This window comes from Tachypleus tridentatus, chromosome 6, assembly GCF_004210375.1.
Source record: "Tachypleus tridentatus isolate NWPU-2018 chromosome 6, ASM421037v1, whole genome shotgun sequence".
NCBI classification, from domain to species: Eukaryota; Metazoa; Arthropoda; class Merostomata; order Xiphosura; family Limulidae; genus Tachypleus; species Tachypleus tridentatus.
The window spans coordinates 152,575,176-152,595,150 of record NC_134830.1 but is presented as its reverse complement, the minus strand read 5'-3'; the positions used below and the strand labels follow the sequence as shown (position 1 = coordinate 152,595,150).

Genomic DNA, 19,975 nt, shown 5'->3' with positions numbered 1-19,975 from the left:
ATTACGAGTCGAGTGCATTAACCAACTGGCCATGCTGGGCCACCACAAATGCATTACAATGCCTTTCGATAAGAAAAGTGGGAACAATATATGGATTTAAAAAATAAATAAATAAAATAAAACATCTATTTTTAACTACTTACTCCTCTGTGTAACAGTTCAGGCTAAAAAAATTCGGGACGGATCATAAAGCCTATGGATCGAATCTGCAATATCTGAACATGTTTCATATCTTCAAGCCATTATAAAAATGAGTTATTGCTGTTGTTGACGCTGTTGACTAGTTTCATTCTTCAGGTCAACAGGTTAAAATTAAGTATGGGTATGCTTGAACCTTGAGGTTTTTGACCTGGTAATTTAAGTCACGTGCCGCATAAGGTGCCCTTCTAGTTGAAAATACCATATACCAGATTTCACATTTATTGGTGTTCTCTCATAAATCCTATAGCAGAAACACGTTTTATAACATGGAAGCTCTGTCTACCACCGGTTAGGAGACAGGCGTATTTTATACAAGAATAGGGAGCACTCTTCCCTGTTTTTTCAATTAATGGGGGACTGTACCCCTCACATTTCTACAAAAGTAGTTTACTTTCCGTTACAGGCTATATTATTTACGAATCTCATCAGAAAACATAAATCAAGTGTAGTTCCTTTAAAACTCGTTACAAGACGCCTTTGTTTCACAACGAATAATACACATCCGGATCGCATTTACGGTTATCTTTGTCATAGCGCAACGTCTGGATCCTATTTATTTATGGATAGTGTAAAACATTTGATAGACGGTAAAGCTATTGTTAGCGTTTTCCGGTCGCCATTATTTGATGGCACTGAACCCGTAAACAGTAACTGCAGTGCTGCCACCAAACGTCACTGGTGGAATTCATTGTCCCTAACACTTTAGCAATCCGGAATATACATCAGGAAATTTTACTTTATTTCAACGTGTGGTGACTATGCAGCTTCCAGATGTATCAAAAAACTATAAATTTTGTTTTTCCTCCCCCTACAACAGTGGTTCCCAACCTTTTTTATGCCCCGCACCCCTAAGCAATTTTAATGTTTTCGCACCCCTCACAGTAATTATTTATTTAAAGGTGAAGGTGGCCAAAACAAATGTTATCTCGCACCCCTGGTTGGGAACCACTGCCCTACAACATTTATTTCTATCGGAAATAATAATGAGTTATGGTTTCTAGATCCTGAATAAAACATATAACTGTTTTGGCAGTTTCTATTACGTGTGACAAGTTTAATGTTTCTCAGTTTTGTTTTTAACGAGGGTGTGCTATCTCGTCCGTTTGGGTTCCGATACCAGAAGGAAAACCTCAGGCTAATAATTACTTGATTGATGGATTTCCACCCAATCTGCTTTCCATGGTAAGGAAAATAACCACCGATAACAAAACTAAACTTGTGATTTGTGGGGGGGGACAAAACATGATTTTAAATAAAACAGTTATCTAACTGATTCTACCAAACATGTCCTCATATAATGAGGAGTAATTTATTATTTTGAAACTGCTGGATTGTGTAATCCTATATCGTAAACTTAGAAGAAAAAGCTAATGATTCCTCAGTAAAGTGGTACCATAAGTACTATTGGCACTTTCACAGTGGGTGAGGAACCTTGATGGTCGTGGAGGGGAATACTCCCCATCCAACCTACGTACGTGAGTAGAAGTGTTATTAGCAGTGCTTTAATATGCATAAGAAACACGTGGATATTCTAAAAGGCCGAGCGTAAATGACCAAGCTGTAGATAAAGGAATTAGTTTTTCGCGTCCCCTTACCGTATGAATAATAATACGAACCACGCTTTGCACTTTAGGGGTATATGCGTTATAAAGGTGACTGTCAAATTTTACTTTTACTACGGTCAGATAAGAGTATCCAAAGGATTGGCGGCGAGTGCTGTTCGCTAGCTGCATTCCTTCTGGAGATGACTATCGTACACACTTCATGGATGTATGGATATCTAAAACAAACATCTTAACGACTCGAATAAACACTTGGTGCGTGTTTATTGCATTATATCTACTTTTAACTAACAGAGAAAAGCAATGGAAGAATATTACTCGTATGTGACAAAATACAAAATGTGATAATAAAGAGAGAAACGCCGGAACGTGTATTGGTGTATTTCTTACTCAATTATTGGAAGGAGGAACACACAGCAGGTGCTGATGTATTTTGTATTAAACTGTTGGGAAGAGGAACACATAAACGTGTATCGATGCTGGTCGTGTCCTCTCGAGTTATAGTTTCTTGGATGTATATTGAGAAAACTAACAGTCTGCTCTCATTGTCTGATTCTGCGTTGAAAGTAAACGACACTTCGTGTTAGTGAGATAGTCTTTCGGGAAATATTCATGTAGTGTCGTTTGGTATCTGGATCGAGTCCACAGGTGCGTATGTATGTGTGTGTGTGTACACGTCACGCTAACCACGTGCATCTAAGCTCGACCACTCGCGTCGTTCTTTCGAGGGTCAATTTTACTTGAGTCGCATACTTTCATGCCATTAACGTAACTTCTTACTTTGTCAGTTGTGTCACTGGGGTGAAGAGCTTGATGACATCTTGTAGCCCAGTGATATTTACTGCACGTGCCTTCATACGACTATATGAGGGACAGAACGTAACTGAGCTGCAGCAGAAGGAATTATATTAGTGTTCATCATCGTTCTATCAACTGTTGTTGTTGTTTTTTCTCTTCGAAGTCTGGTAAAAACTTCGATACAGCCACGGCGATCTCTCGGAAATCTGAGGTCAGTGACCTGGCGAAGTTGGTTGATTTTAACCAGTCTGACTCACCACGGTCTCTTCCGACACCATCAGGAACCGACACAGCCGAACGTCGTCGTCCTCGTAGTGGCTCAGTGACAGTACCCTCGGTATTTCTTCAGGCCGTCGTTGATATCATGTTAAGTGCGTTATGGTAGGTGTCATAGCGTAAAGATAAGATATTCTAGTTTTAATATACTATAAAATATATGCTCATAACATCCAGAAAAATGCAAGCGTGTGGCATTTGCATGGCCATCTCCAGAATTTAGGCCATACTGCCGTGTGCGGCTTGTCAAAAAAAACTGCCTCTTTCACTGAATAAGTAACATCAACTTCAGAACTTGCAGTAGAACCTCATGAATCCATTACTGATTGTACTTAGTGGGTTACAGTGTTAAGTTTAATGTAGTTCTTATGCAATAGGGAATTCGTTTCTACAGTTTGTATTGCAATATTCTTTGGTTGACACACTTGAGACATACGTAGTTTCAGTATCAAAGGTACTAAAGATCCAATAGTCATCCTGCACTGTGTACATTTGCTGGTTTTCATTTTAGCGAGGAGCTACATAATAGAATAGTTGTGCCCTGTCCACTGCGGAGAATCGAACTCCGTATTTTAGCATTGCAAGTCTCGTAAATTGACCTGTGATCCGTTGTGGTAGGGAGAACACGTTGTAGATTATGATGACGTACTTATAACAGCGCTTGTAGAGCTTGGGTTGTACTGGTGGGGAAAAAAAGGCACATTTTACGTGTGACTGATAGGCTGAAATACACGTGTTCGTGGAATCTAACACCGTACAGCAGTGATTCTTAACTTGAAGTTTTGAAGCTGTTTTATGGTCTTTTTATTAAGTAACTGTCATGCGAAATGGTCATTCACCGATCTTACGTTTTCTTGGTAGTACGTTAGTCAATGTTTTATTATTGAATAAAACAATAATAAGGTATTGAAAGGTATTGTCCTAATAAATACATGAAGTAGATAAAATAACGTTACAATATTAGTGACCACGAAATTACGTGCTATAGGTTAGTTCAAAATTTTGTTAACTTTTCACAAACTGTTCGTCTTTAAAATAAGAACACTTAGTTAATTAACAGCTCCAACCGCCAACTCTTGGAGCTGTTAATATAGCTATCTTCCCTCTAGTCCATCAGCTCAAAATGTGAGGCAGCTATGCGCAGATATCTGTGTGGAATTCTCCGAAAAATCCTGAAACAGATAAGCAAGGTTTCGATCCTAGAACAATTCCTATCACGGTCTGCTCATGTTGTCAGTTTAGCTCTGTGTTGGAATACAATGTAGAACAATCCCTATCACGGTCTGCTCATGTTGTCAGTTTAGCTCTGTGTTGGAATACAATGCCTTTACTCAAGTAAGAAATATACACCCTATAGAAAAACTCTCTTACGTATAAACCAAATATGCTTTTGTACCGGTTTCAGAACCAGTCTGTATAGTTAAACTACACACAAGTAAGGCTGCCCATATGACATCGGCTACTAATACGTCTATGGAAGAAGGGACATGTCCAATTAACAATAAAACCAAACCTTTAATAACGTTTTCTGACCTTTTTATATTGACCTGTGGGTAGGAGGTACTGCTTGTGCGTGTTATGTTAGTAGTAAAATATTTGCGTCTTGTTAAAAATGTTATTAATACAGTAACGCCCCTTTAGCATGTATTTTCTAGTCCTATATACTTACAAACAAAAGAACCCGTCTCCAGTGCAATACAATATAAGATTCTATTAACCAATAACAGTTTTATCTCCCATTTCTCTATATTACACTTTATAAGTAGGACTTTCAAACCAAATGTAATTCAGAATCATAATGTTGACACGAGGATGAATTGATAAAACGTGGTTTGATGAAACATTTCAAAATGAACCTGGTTTGAAGCCACGTGATTGTATTAATTTAATGGATCCACGCTATATGACGAAGCTTTTCTTGGCTTCCTACCCAACTAGTAGGTCTGCTATGGTGTATATATAATTTAAGAAAATGTTGTATTTTCCACGTTCAGGAGGCTAGGCATGGCCAGGTGGTTAAGGCACTCGACTCGTAATTCGAGGGTCGCAGGTTCGAATCCCCGTCACACCAAACATACTCGCCCTTTCAGCCGTGGGGACGTTATAATATTACGGTCAATCCAACTTCGTTGGAAAAAGAGTAACTCAAAAGTTGGCGGTGGGTGTTGATGGCTAACTGCCTTCCCTCTAGTCTTACGCTGTTAAATTAGGGACGGCAAGCTCAGATAACCCTCGAGTAGCTTTGCGAGAAATTCAAAACAAACTAAACCACATTCAGGAGTGATCAACAACGTTTCCCCTTCTAAGTAATTAGAGTGCCCTAAATATGTATTTTTCCCTCTGGGTGAATTTATTCAAGTTTCCACCTTATTGGAGGGACTAATGTTTACATCTTCCCCAACATATGTGTAACAAAGTTTGCAGTTGGTGTTCAGCTAACCTTGTGCTACTTACGTGCACGTTGCTTGTCAGTTTCTATATATTTTATCTTCGTGTCATGCTCTGCAACTACGTCGGTCACGTGGAATGTCGCGCCATTTTACAGTGATGTATTTTGTGTGATTAATAGTGTGACATATCACTACTATAATCTCTAACCTTTTTAACAACATTATTTCTAGTTTGGTTTTATTCAAAGTAGCCTACCTCTTTCACCATTATTAGCAGGACATTACTGTATTTAGTGTACTGCAGAATGTGTGTCTGTGGTGTACTGTGTTAATGTACTGCAGAATGTGTGTCTGTGGTGTACTGTGTTAATGTACTGCAGAATGTGTGTCTGTGGTGTGCTGTGTTAATGTACTGCAGAATGTGTGTCTGTGGTGTGCTGTGTTAATGTACTGCAGAATGTGTGTCTGTGGTATACTGTGTTAATGTACTGCAGAATGTGTGTCTGTGGTGTACTGTGTTAATGTACTTCAGAATGTGTGTCTGTGGTGTACTGTGTTAATGTACTGCAGAATGTGTGTCTGTGGTGTGCTGTGTTAATGTACTGCAGAATGTGTGTCTGTGGTGTACTGTGTTAATGTACTTCAGAATGTGTCTGTGGTGTGCTGTGTTAATATGCTGCAGAATGTGTGTCTGTGGTGTGCTGTGTTAATATACTGCAGAATGTGTGTCTGTGGTGTACTGTGTTAATGTACTGCAGAATGTGTGTCTGTGTGATATATTGTGTTAATATACTGCAGAATGTGTGTCTGTGGTGTACCTGTGTTAATGTACTTCAGAATGTGTGTCCGTGGTGTACTGTGTTAATGTACCGCAGAATGTGTGTCCTGTGGTATATTGTGTTAATATACCGCAGAACGTGTGTCCGTGTGATATACTGTGTTAATGCACCGCAGAACGTGCGTGTGTGGTATACTGTGTTAATATACTGCAGAATGTGTGTGTGTGTGATATATTGTGTTAATATACTGCAGAATGTGTGTGTGTGTGATATATTGTGTTAATATACTGCAGAATGTGTGTGTGTGTGATATATTGTGTTAATATACTGCAGAACGTGTCTGTGGTGTACTGTGTTAATGCGTTGTGTTAATGTGTGTCAGTGGTGTGTGTTCCGTGAATGTGTGTCCTGTGGTGTACTGTGTTAATATACTTCAGAATGTGTGTCCTGATGTAATGTATTATTATACTCAGAACGTGTGTCCTGGTATATTGTGTTAATATACTGCAGAATGTGTGTCTGTGTGATATATTGTGTTAATATACTGCAGAATGTGTGTCCTGTGGTATGTTGTGTTAATATACTTCAGAATGTGTGTCTGTGGTGTACTGTGTTAATGCACTCAGAACGTGTCCTGTGATATGCTGTGTTAATATGCTTCAGAACGTGTGTCTGTGGTGTGCTGTGTTAATATACGCAGAATGTGTGTGTGTGGTATGCTGTGTTAATGTACCGCAGAATGTGTGTCCTGTGGTATGTTGTGTTAATATACTTCAGAATGTGTGTCTGTGGTGTGCTGTGTTAATGTACTTCAGAATGTGTGTCTGTGGTGTGCTGTGTTAATGTGCTTCAGAATGTGTGTCTGTGGTGTGCTGTGTTAATGTGCTGCAGAATGTGTGTCTGTGGTGTGCTGTGTTAATGTGTTGCAGAATGTGTCTGTAATATAATGTATTAATATGCTGCAGAATGTGTGTGTGTGTGATATATTGTGTTAATATACTGCAGAATGTGTGTCTGTGGTATGTTGTGTTAATATACTGCAGAATGTGTGTCTGTGGTATGTTGTGTTAATGTACTTCAGAATGTGTGTCTGTGGTGTACTGTGTTAATGTACTTCAGAATGTGTCTGTGGTGTACTGTGGTAATGTACTTCAGAATGTGTGTCTGTGGTGTGCTGTGTTAATGTACTGCAGAATGTGTGTCTGTGGTGTACTGTGTTAATGTACTGCAGAATGTGTGTCTGTGGTATGTTGTGTTTAATGTACTGCAGAATGTGTGTCTGTGGTATGTTGTGTTTGGTGTACTGCAGAATGCGTGTCTGTGGTATGTTGTGTTAATATACTGCAGAATGCGTGTCTGTGGTATGTTGGTTTGGTTAACTACAAAATGTGTGTTCATTGTATGTTTTAAACTCCCCAAGATATAGTAATTCTAACTCACTGAGGGTGAAACCCATGAACAATTATTATAGATTCCCGAAATTCTGTCACCCTTTCATCATTATTTAGCCTTATCAGTGTATAACTCCTCCATTATTAGCTATTCTGATTAGTCTATTACCCCTCCATTATTAGCTAGTCTGATTAGTCTATTACTCCTCCATTATTAGCTAGCCTGATTAGTCCATTACTCCTCCATTATTAGCTAGTCTGATTAGTCTATTACTCCTCCATTATTAGCTAGTCTTATTAGTCTATCACTCCTCCATTATTAGCTAGTCTTATTAGTCTATCACTCCTCCATTATTAGCTTGTCTGATTAGTCTATTACTCCTCCATTATTAGCTTGTCTGATTAGTCTATTACTCCTCCATTATTAGCTTGTCTGATTAGTCTATTACTCCTCCATTATTAGCTTGTCTGATTAGTCTATTACTCCTCCATTATTAGCTTGTCTGATTAGTCTATTACTCCTCCATTATTAGCTAGTCTGATTAGTCTATTACTCCTCCATTATTAGCTAGTCTGATTAGTCTATCACTCCTCCATTATTAGCTAGTCTGATTAGTCTATCACTCCTCCATTATTAGCTAGTCTGATTAGTCTATCACTCCTCCATTATTAGCTAGTCTGATTAGTCTATCACTCCTCCATTATTAGCTAGTCTGATTAGTCTGTTACTCCTCCATTTATTAGCTTTACGAGTCTATTACCCTCCATTATTAGCTAACATTACTGGTCTTTTACTTCTCCATCGTGAACTAGCCTGATTTTGTCACCTGCATTCTCAGGTGACAAGAGTGAAACGTCACTATAATGTATATTAGTTCTACATACATATAATAGTAACCGGCTGTTTTGGATTGTGATAAAATGAAAGTTATTTTAAAAGCGTATATATAACGTATCATTAGTTTGTGTGTGTGGTTAACGCCCTGGCATGGTCTGTTGGTTAGTGCGCTCAACTGAAATCCTGTGAGTCTCGGGATCAAAACCCATCGCCTAACATTACCATACTTTCATCCATGTTTTTCAGAAAGGCTGTTGTTATTTGAATGTAGCACTTGTGTAGAATACGCCTATATTGTCATGGGTCAAGCTTGTTTTGCAGACGAAATAATACAAAATTAGGCTTAGGTCGCGGAAATCTTTACTAGAGGAGTGAAGCATTATCGCTGTAGTTGGATTGTCACGTGTGGACGATTATGATGCTCGTGCAGCGTGACGCTGAATTAGGGTTATGGAAAACTATAGAATTTGTTACTAGCCGTAAAATAATACTGAATCTGTGTGGTTTGAGAAAACTTGTAGTTTCTTTGTTAAGCCGAATAACAGTGGTTTTCAGACTTTTAATCTGAGGCCTACCGGATGTGAATAAAAAAAGTTTGACACCCCCACCCGAAACCTATACTCTAGCATGGTGATTGAATAACAGTAACGCGGTAGAAACAATAGCATCCACTTTCGACATGTCGTATTATTGAATTACCTCAGCGCTATTTTTGTTGATTTGTGTGTTTATTTAGAATTAAAATTGTTTCGGCATCTTTGATTTCTATCCATTCTTTGGCGCCTCTCGCTAATAAAAAGTTTCAGATCCCCCAGGGGCTCGAATTTGGCACCAAATAAAAGTTGCACACACGATTTGGACAAAGAAACACTCAGTGGAAGAGGCTTAAGTAGGTGTGTTTCCATCTTTAACTGGTTCAACTGTATCAGTTCCTGAAAGGTAAACTGAGGTGTAAGGTTCTATTCCTTTACGACAAAATTTGACGTAGACGTTCAAGGTCTAATCTGTTGATTCTACAGTATACCATCTTTGGAATTCAGTTAAGTTATATTTCTAAACTGTATTTAAATAATACAGATAACGTGTGTAAGAGGTAGTTGGAGTAACAGTAAACATTCAGATTCAGGATCTAGACCATTTAATATCTCGAGAGAAATGGACACGTATGTTTGAAATTTGTGTGTATATGCGAGTGTATTTGAAGGTAAATCTATACTCAGAATATGCGCTGATAGAAAATGCAACGTTAACAACATAGGTGTAAGCTTAGAAAACGGGATAAACGTACCACTGGAATTTTCTATGTAGCTGGACAAAAATGGATAAAAGGTGCCTTGGTCTACTGGATACGAATTCGATAGCCAACAGCTGACAAAAGAAAAACTGTGACGTCAAAAGAATATATAAAAATTGTCACTTGGCCGAAATGCTTGAATAGACAAATAGTAAAAAAAATGAGGTCTCAAAATGTTCTAAACATTATTTGAAACGTATCAACTCTTACATTACTGTGAAAGGTGTCTTTAATTACTTTCTTTCAAACCCCAGTATCACATCTGGATGTCTGTAGACTTATAATGCGAGGAACCGGGTTTCGATAACTTTGTTCTTAACTACAAACTACCATGGTAGTTGTTGCCCGGCATGGCCAGGTTGGTTAAGGCGTGCTACTCGTAATCTGAGGGTCATGGGTTCGCATCCCCGTCGCACCAAACATGCTCGCCTTTTCAGTCGTTGGGACGTTACAATGTGACGGTCAGTCTCACTATTCGTTGGTAAAAGAGTAGCCCAAGAGTTGGCGGTGGGTGGTGATGACTAGCTGCCTTCCCTCTAGTCTTACACTGCTAAATTGGACGGCTAGCACAGCTAACCCTCGAGTAGCTTTGCGCGAGATACAGAAAACAAAAACAAAACAAAACCAATCATAACCTGCGGGTCAGAGGCTCGAATTCCCACCTCCAACATGCTCCCCATTTCAGCTGTGGGGATGTTATATTGTAACGGTCAGTCCCGTTGTTCAATATTGAAGTGTAGCTCTAACAGTTGGTGGTGAATATTGCTTTCTAGTTGTTCCTGTCTCTCATTTCTACATTAAAGACGACTAGCAATGGTGGTACTCCTTCCTGTCGCAAAATTCTATATACATGTACAAACAAGCCTTTCAACTTACCTGTCTAAAGGACAGAGATAACTGAAATCTAACTCTTAACAAGATTGATAATAAAGACAACATAAATACAATGTGGGTATTTAACATTATATGTTCAATCCTTGAATAATATATTGGTAACTTATTTTAAAAAATAACGAACAAAAGCATTTAAAATTTTAGAATTCCAGCAACGTTGTGGTTAAGGTCCTACTAACCGAATATCGGCTGTGACATTAACTTCTGACCTATTATCTGATCCATAATTTTGTAAGACATCTTCATCACATTTTAACCATGCGGAACACATTTAACAATTGTAGAAGGAGCAATAACAAATGCATATTATTTTAAATTTAATAATTTAATTTCTAACAGCTTAGCTTGTATTAGTTTTGTAAATGCTACCTACCTTAACCCGTGGTTTATAATTTATATTCGGTGTACGTGTCTTTTTCTAACCAGTTAGAGGCTCGTGACGGTTGATTTTGGTGATATAACTTTGTTGCGTGTGAAACACAGATAGCTCCGTTTCTCTGTACATGTAAGATATTGAAGTTGGTCAAAGACCTCAGTAGGTACTGCCTATCTTATGTAGTGGTAGTTTAAGCTCACGTGCTTCGCTGTTCCCCAGAACTGTCGGAATAGTTTCTAGCTCAGGTTCTCTCAGGTATTGAGAAGGGTTTTACTGTATGTGTCCTCATGGCCAAGAAAGGTCATCTGTGGCTTCACCAGACTTTTTCTGAACCTAGCAGAGAGTAAGTGGAACACGTCAATATGTAGATTACATTAATATCTTGTTTCGTGCTACGATATGTAAGGTAGCTGTAAGTTTTATATGTGGTATATTTCAGAATCACAAAGTAACGTCCCCTTAAAGCTATGAAACTGAATTATCTTGTGAATATTTAAAAATCTGCACCAGTAAACCGATAACCACTTTCTAAAAATTCCTTATCTATAGGACGAAATCTTTTTAAACCGGTGGTTTAAAAGTGGAGCACATGGCATACATTTGGACTTTTCTGCAGTTGTGATTACCTAACGATTAGCGCCTCTTTCTAATTAGGCGTGAAATGTAAACCATGTAAGAGGTTTACAGCCTAATTTATTTATTGTTATCATAGTTCTGTGTGTAATACTTTTTAATTTGCATCCGTGCTTTGACGTACAACTGTTTCTCCCCAACTATATATTTTTTTAGACATATCGTGCCCTCATCAGTATGTCTTCTATTCCATAAGGCAATAGTGTTTTAACTTGTACAAAGAAAAGTAATACTATGGAATTTGAAAGCTTATAAAATAAGCCGAAATACTTTAGGATGGACATGAGCCTGTTTTAAAGGATGTAGTGAATGTGTAACGTGTGTTCTGTGTGTTATATTGTGATACGTTTCTTGGGTTTGCCCAATTTACTTTGTAAACTGTAGTAAAACCTGGACATGTATGATTCTTTCTAAACTAAATCCGATGTAACGAGAGTCTGGCATGTGTTTCTCTGTGCCTGACTGTCACACGTGGAACTAATATTTTCTTTCTATGAACAACTGTGACGTGTGGACCCGACACCTCTCTTTCTGTAAACAGCCGTGACGTGTGGACCCGACACCTCTTTCTGTAAACAGCCGTGACGTGTGGACCCGACACCTCTTTCTGTAAACAGCCGTGACGTGTGGACCCGACACCTCTCTTTCTGTAAACAGCCGTGAAACGTGGATCTGATACCTCGTTCTCCCCGTAAACCGTGGTGACGCGTGTATGTGATATCTCGCTCTCCCTGTAAACCACTGTAAAGTGAACTTTGTTTCTATATTTTTTGTGCACCACGTAACATGTTTCTTCAGTAATACTTTTCTCTGTTCTCCAGTTACGTTAAATGTGACGTCTTCTCTCTCACACAAATATGGATCTGATAACTAGTAGATGTAACAGCCTGGAAATACACTCTATTTATTATATCTGTACTCACCAAACTACTTAGCAAGGTTAGAGTTATCTGTAATTTGCTGTTGCTTAAGTTGTGCTTTACTATATATAGTAAGCACCATCGATCGTGTATAGGTAGCACTCTGATTAGTGGATGTCTGTTACTATAGCAACAGGAGCGGAGACCAGACAAATTCGTCGTGCGTACTGAATGTATTCGTCTCTTTGTGTGGTAGGCCTTAAATAGACGGTGTTTATACACGTCTTTAATATTAGAGTTCCATCTAGTAAATATTTATATTTCCTAATATCGATACTCTAGACTTTAAATGAAAACAAAACTATGTTCAACTGCCCTGCCTGGTAAGTCCTGATTTCCTATGAAGATGTACATATAATTTCAAACACTCAATAGCACCTCTTAAGTCATTTTAATCGTTTGATACCGTATACCTACCACATTCTGCACGTGTCCATCCTTGTCACTACTTGTATTCAGAATGAATTTAGAAGGTAAATCATCTAAAAACACGTCACGTATTACGTCAGAAGTGACGTTATTTTAAGCTACGTTACATTAAACTGATGCTTCAGATAGCGAATAGTAATTCATGGCGTCTCCAGTTCGTGACGTAGCTATAGCTATCACTGCGTTCAACAACGAACCTTTACTTGGAGGCACATGTGTAACATTATTGGGTAAGTTATCCAACAACGTAGATCTGAAACGTATATGTTATGAACGTTAAGGGTGATTGATTATAACATTGTATTTTTAAAACACATGGATTAACTGAAAAACAGCTTAAGAGGAAAAGCTATAACCAACACGTATAATGTTTCTCATAAGTTGAAGAACATTTGTACTGTGGTAAATATGATATATATTTTGAAAGCTACCTCATGAAATATTATGAGAAAACTGTGCCCGTTTCTTAAGTTCTTTCGCTAGTGGTTGAATTAATTGGCATTTTGATATTAGTTTAGTTTTTCTATTAATTTTAGGTTATACACCGTGGTTTTTCTATATAATTTTAATTAGTTTTTGTTGTAAGCACAAGATGGCGCTTGTTGCCGTCACACATATTTGTTGGCGAAAATGGCGTGTTGTTTTCTTTCTGCAACGCTAAACAATAAATTATCTGCACATTGTCCACAGCGAGAAATCGAACTTCAATTTTAACAGATACACATATTTATACACAAGTATAACATATATTTTATATCTTTTGTTATTTGATATTCTTCTGTTTATAAGATTAAGCAATTTATATTTCTGTGCATAATAATATAAATTATTGTTAATTCATAATTTTAGCTGGAATCTCATCTTAATTCACACATGAACTTAGCAATCAAATCAGACCCCTTCGTTACAGGCATGGGCATCCTTTATTTAAAATTGCTAACTTATAGGGAGTGCAACAAGACAGTAACACCCTCCGCCTATATGGCTACTTTTAACGAAACAGTGGGATTAACTGTCAAACAGCTGAAAATGTGGAACGTGTTAGGACTCATATTTCCCGATTTGTATCCAAGCCAACTGAATACTAGGCCACACCCGGCCATTAAAAGTGTAAAACGTATCGAAAGTAGTAATATCTCTAGGTATCTGTTACATACGTGTAAAGCCCGGCATGGCCAGAAGGTTAGGGCGCTCAACTCGCATTCTGAGGGTCACACGTTCGAATCCCCGTCACACCAAACATGTGAGGTCGCCCTTTCAGTCGTGTGGGCGTTATGAAGTAACGGTCAAACCCACTATTCATTATTAAAAGAATAGGCCAAGAATTTGCAGTGGCTGGTGATGACTAGCTGTTGACCTTTAGTCCTACTCTGCTGTATTAGGAACGGCTAGGGCAGATAGCCCTCGTATAGCTTTGCGCGAAATTCAAAACAAAAACCAAACAAATCATATATGCGGATTATTTTATCACTTAATATCTTAACATTGTCGATTGAATCTAATAATCTAATAAATATGTACGTTTAGGCCTTTTCTAGTGGTTAATGTGTCAAGAATGCGAGTCCAAGGATTTATGGCTCGAATCGCATGACCATAGAAACGCATTTCACATTTCAGAGCCTTATTTTTATTAAGAGTCGCGGTCAAATTGTAATGATCGGTCAGAAGAGGGGTGAGTAGCCCAGTTTGTAGTTGGTTCTGTGACTAGCAGCCTTCCATCTAGTTTATTAGTTCAAAGTAGTCAGGGGAAGCAATACGCGGATAGCGTTTGTATAACTTTGCGCAAAAATTGTAAAAACAAACTGAAAATGTACACGACAAAGTTGGTTTTTTTTTCGTTTTTTTGTGGCCGTAGCGCCATCTATGACAAATAGTTGAGACACCGTGAATATTGACTCGTTTCAAATTTCATGAACCAAATATTAACTAAATAAAACTTAAATAATATCCTAAATATCATGAGTAGAGTTCTATACATATTGTAGTTTAAATTAGGACAGAATAAAATTCTGGTGTACTACATTGTTTTCAAATTTTAACGTAACGTTGAGAAAAAAATAAAGAAAAACATTCTGCCATTTTGTCCTTCAAAACGTGAGCCTAAAAACGTTACGTGTTGTGTTTTGCTCAAACCGGATATATAACGACTCGGAGAACAGGATTATCCCAGATGCTTTCCGGTAAATATAAGTATCCAGTTCGTGTTCGACCGTTATGAATCGCGCACACATTTTTTCTTACTAGTATATGCTTTCGTTTTTGTTTTTTTCACTGATACACAAACACAGTTTGTATGTTGTTTTACGATGCTGCCAATGTGTTCTGTTCCGCCTGCCACCAATGGTAACATAAATGACTATGACGATGACGAGACATATTTCCTTGAGGGAAAACGGAGCGAAATGCCACAACACTGTGGGAACTTTTCCATAAGGGTGTTGAGGTCAGTGTTTTGTGGATTTATATATTTTGTGAAAAAACAATTACTGTTGAAAACATGACGTTAAAATTTACTTTGCCCGAAAGAGCAGGTTACTGTGTAATAATGTATTATCTGTGGTCAGCAGTGGCATCGAAAATGTTGCTACTATCGGTGTATGAATTTTTAAAGCTGGATGACCCTCGTTCGATTGTTTGTTTGTTTTATTATTTTGCGTAAAGCTACTCGAGAGCTACCTGTGCTAGCCGTCCCTAATTCAGCAGTATAAGACGAGAGGGAAGGCAGCTAGTCATCACCGCCCACCACTCTTGGGCTACTCTTTCACCCACAAATAGTGGGATTGATTGTTATATTATGATAATCCCTACAACTGATAGAGCGAGCATGTTTGGTGTAACGTGGATTTGAGCACGCGACCCTCAGATTGCGAGTCGAGCGTCCTAACCATCTAGCCATGCCGGGCCCCACTCGTTCGAATTAAGTCGGTCAATCCCACTATTCATTGGTGAAAGAATAGCCCATGAGTTGGCGGTGGGTGGTGATCACTAGCTGCGTTATAGTCTTTCATTGCTAAATTAGAAACGGCTAACATAGATATAGCCCTCGTATAGCTTTGCGTGAAATTCAAAACCAGTAAACGATTTAAGCACATTTATCACATATCCTGATAAGAGATAAAAAGAGACGGAATTTGCCTCTAAAATAACACCTTTACATATTATCCAATAATCCAAACTAAACACAAGTTAAATATTTAATTTTATAACCTAAATAACGTCAGTTCGTAAATATTAATAAAATCAATGAAAGACAGAGGTATGGTATTGAAATTATGCGTATAATTATGTAAAGCGAGATCTGTTTATACCACAGAAGTTGTTCTGTACGACACACACGTGCTTACTGAATTATTTTATGCCTTTTTTTGGGTGGGGAGGGAGGAGTTATAGATGGAAAATTTAATGGTAAATATTTATTGCATACACGCATGTCAGCTCGAACCAAAGTTGCGATTATTCAAACGTTTTTACGGGTTAAAAACGTAGCAAGTGTTGTAAAAGTTTTATTATTTTGATATTACTTCTATTCATATTTAAACGGAACGCAGATCTGTAGTGTTGTGTGTGAGAAACTACCACGTGCGAAAGAAAGTACAAGTACGACCGTAATAAAATACACACCGAACAAGTTGAAACTAGTTTCTTATTTTGACATAGTAATAAGGAAAGTAAAATGAACGTCAGTGAAAAACCTAACGAAGTTGGGTAACGTTTGTCGGTAACAGCCCGTCCCCCCACAGGCACAACCGGTAAAAAAGAAAAAAAAAACCAAATGAAAACTTGTTTGCGGCGGGAAAATGAGATACGAGTTACGCACCCGAACGAAAGAAAACAATCTTTTTGTATGCCTAATCGTAACAGTATAAAACTATTTAACTGTTCAAAATTATCAAAATACAGTAGCTTGTTAGATTGAATTTAATGACGGACTGTTTAAATCTCTCAAAATACAAGGTTTATATGAATAGACTTATGTATCACTGCCTCTCGTTCAAGGTGAATCCTTCGTAACACAAGTACTGGTTTGACTGGGTTTGGTGTTTACGTAATAGTATTCAGTAAGTTTAAATTTTTGTCTCCTACAACACTCGGGATAAAGTGACTGAATTCATGAAATAAAGTTATAGGAAAAAATTAACACTTTATTAAATACCATAAGTAACTGAAGTACTAAAACCAAATTTAAATCAGTTACACGGTATTAAAAAGCAGGTTGCTATTGACAACCCTCCTCAGCGATGTGTTCATCGACGCTATGTGTGGCTAACTACAAGCACGTCTTCGCAACTCGTGCGTTGCTGGACGAGAAAACCGTTAAACTGTGGCACACTTTCTTAGTGGTTTCTTAATGATAAACGTTAAAAGAGCTGGGATACACACACGTAATGCCACAGTATTATATAAGGTATTTTCAGTCTGTACATGTCAAGTATTATCAACAAGTTACTGAATTAAATGTATATGTTTATTTACTTTGCTGTATTATTTGTTAAAAATACGCTGTTTTTAAATGTTCCATTTTTTAGCATACTAGTGGCTTCTACACATTGACAAACGCATATATTGTCAGTTAATAACTGACTGAATTTTTTTGTTTTATTAAGTTAATTATTTGTGGTATTCAAATAAAAATGTAACTTTTCTTTCCTACCCAAAATTGTGACTTCATTTCCTTTTACCGAATAACTGACGATAAAAAGAAGGGGTGCAGGGGGGTAGAATAATTAATTAATTTTCTCTGAAAAAAAGAATAGTAAGAGATCATTATTTTATTAATTACACTACTTACGGTACGTTTTCACTGTTTGTGTGTCATTCAAATTTTGAAATACAGTCCAGTGATTATGGATTTGCTAATTATTTGGTGAATAAATATATTAGAAAGACACGTGTCAAAGCTCGTGGATCCCCTGAATACTCCCGTGAGCCAATTAATTTTGAAAAAAACAACACCAAGAACGAAATATTTCTCAAGAGAAGAAAGGGAAAAACTGGATGATGAAGCAGGTATTAAAGCAAGATTAGCTGGTTAACTGTTGTAAGATAGTGAGTTATTTCCTTTTAAAATGTATACCACAAGTCCTTGCAACGCTCACTAGAAGGCGCTACTGGTTAACATACCCAGAGGTAAATATTTTGTCAATTTGCTTTAAATAATGTACATAAACAGCTTTACATCAAACTAGTGTTAAAGAGCGTGTGTGTATCGTCAACGGATCTTTTTTTTCTAACTTTTAAGTCACTTATATAGACTTTAATACAAAAAATAATTTTAAGTAATATCTGGGCATTCCCATCATACCAAACATGTTTGCCCTTTCAGCCTTTTAATGGGGACATTATAATGTGATGGTCAATCCCACTGTTCGTTGGTAAAAAAGTGGCCCAAGAGTTGGCGGTGGATGGTGATGATTAGCTGCCTTCCCTCTAGTTTTACACTGCTAAATTAGGAACGGCTGGTGCAAATAGCCCTCACGTAGCTTTGCGCGAAATTCAAAACAAAACAAACCAAATAACTAGGCTAAGTGCTGGAGGAAAAGGTCTAGTGCACTTGACCCTCCTGGGTATTCCACATAATTACCCAAACACCAACACACAGAAAGCTCGAAAGCTAGGCTACGTGAAACTTGTAAGAAGGCCGAAGTCACGTAGTCTATATTTACGGTTTTATTCAATGAAAAAGATGTCATTCAGAGTATTTAGGGAGTTACTAATTAGTGTGTAACTACAAATTCGTAAAACATCTTTGAGCTGTAAGGATAAATAACTAAATTAACTTGTTTTATATGAGTGATACTTAAACCCAATGACGGCTTTACTGGTCGTTAATAAACGGAGTATTTGTGAAACGTACAATTATATTTGTTGTTTTTCCTCTCTCATTTCTGTAACTAAATTAATTTGTTTTTGATCATTTCAATACGACAAGTACTCGTTATTTTGAGCTACTGTGGTAGATTATATTACATTATTAAATTCGACACGGTTATTACCCATCATTAGCACATGGTTGTTTTCAGGTTTTATTTTGAAGTAAGACAAGTGTCACGTAAACTATTTTATTGTTTTTTTTTCTAGTTGAATTCCGGTAGAATTCGCTCCAAAATCATTAACGTTAATCAGTCGTTTGAATCTGGAACTGGTACAGTCTAACACACACTTCCACATTAGTTCTGGTCCACTACCCCCCCCTCCATAGTGTATCTGGAGAGGGGTGATTTGCTTTGATAAATATATACTTTGTATGTTTAATTGCTTGTGGCTGTATAACAAGAAATATAACAACGTTTGGGTAAGTAACAAAATTAACAGCATTCACGACGCTGCGAAAGTGCAGGCGAAACATTTGATCAAAAGCACAGATCAGAACTGACATAATTTAAAAGTATGGTATACGTAAATGAAAACTGCTATTACGTGTAACAATGTGAATTTCTTAGATCAATACACCAGCAAGTTAAAACCTATGAAGATTAAAATGACTTGAGACGTCATATGGATACCTTCGTTATTAACGATGTTTTCGGTCGTAATCCCAGCATTAACCCATGAGATTGCTAACTTGTGAGGTTTACGTCAGTCACGAGTCTTAACTTTTTAAGCTTAAATTTAAACTAATCTTCAGAAGTTTAATACCATAATTCAAAAAGTTAATAAAAGTATTTTGATCATTGTTACTAATATCATTTAGTGAAAATAACTTGACAGAAACGGAACGGGGGTATACGTTAAGATCTGGGACTACTCACGGTGGACACAGGCGTTTTACTGCGTAGATCCACATGAGTTCAACGTGAAGATACTTGAAGAAGAAGGGGAGGGCTACTGGGCTGTAACTTTATCCGAACCTCAGAGAAGATATTTTTTTTATTCTGTTGCTTTCAACGCTTTCTAGAATTACAATGCACCAACTCGTTCCCTTAAATTCGTTTTTTTTTCTTAATTTTTCTGGCTATATTAATGGCATTCGAATAGTGCCCGCCCCACATTACAAATTAATGAATGCTACAAAGGTTAGGCCAAGCCTGACCTTGTGGTTAACATACCCCGTCTGTAAATCTGAAAATTTATGGTTCAGAGCTGTGGCCGTAAAAATGCGTTTCAGATTGTGAAAGTCAAGATCAGACAAAGAGTAGTCCTAGAATTGGCGGTGGGTACCGTTGACTAACTACCTTCCGTTTAGTCTAATATTCG

At 37.5% G+C, this 19,975-nt stretch overlaps 1 protein-coding gene across 10 annotated transcripts in view; it reads left to right on the top strand.

The window, feature by feature from the left end:
- LOC143254092 (NAD kinase-like) overlaps positions 1-19,975 on the top strand; it is a 109,373-nt gene that overhangs the window by 61,569 nt on the left and 27,829 nt on the right. For 2 of the 10 annotated variants that reach the window (XM_076508851.1, XM_076508852.1), the window contains exon 1: positions 14,865-15,224. The exons of 2 other annotated variants lie outside the window; for them this stretch is intronic. In XM_076508851.1, coding sequence (XP_076364966.1) covers positions 15,088-15,224 — 137 coding nt within the window. In that variant the 5' untranslated portion in view covers positions 14,865-15,087. Of the gene's footprint in view, positions 1-2,361; positions 2,943-11,012; positions 11,143-12,534; positions 12,676-12,864; positions 13,012-14,864; positions 15,225-19,975 lie in introns of those variants that run through there. 6 more of the 10 variants (XM_076508859.1, XM_076508861.1, XM_076508856.1 and 3 more) reach the window with 6 other exon arrangements.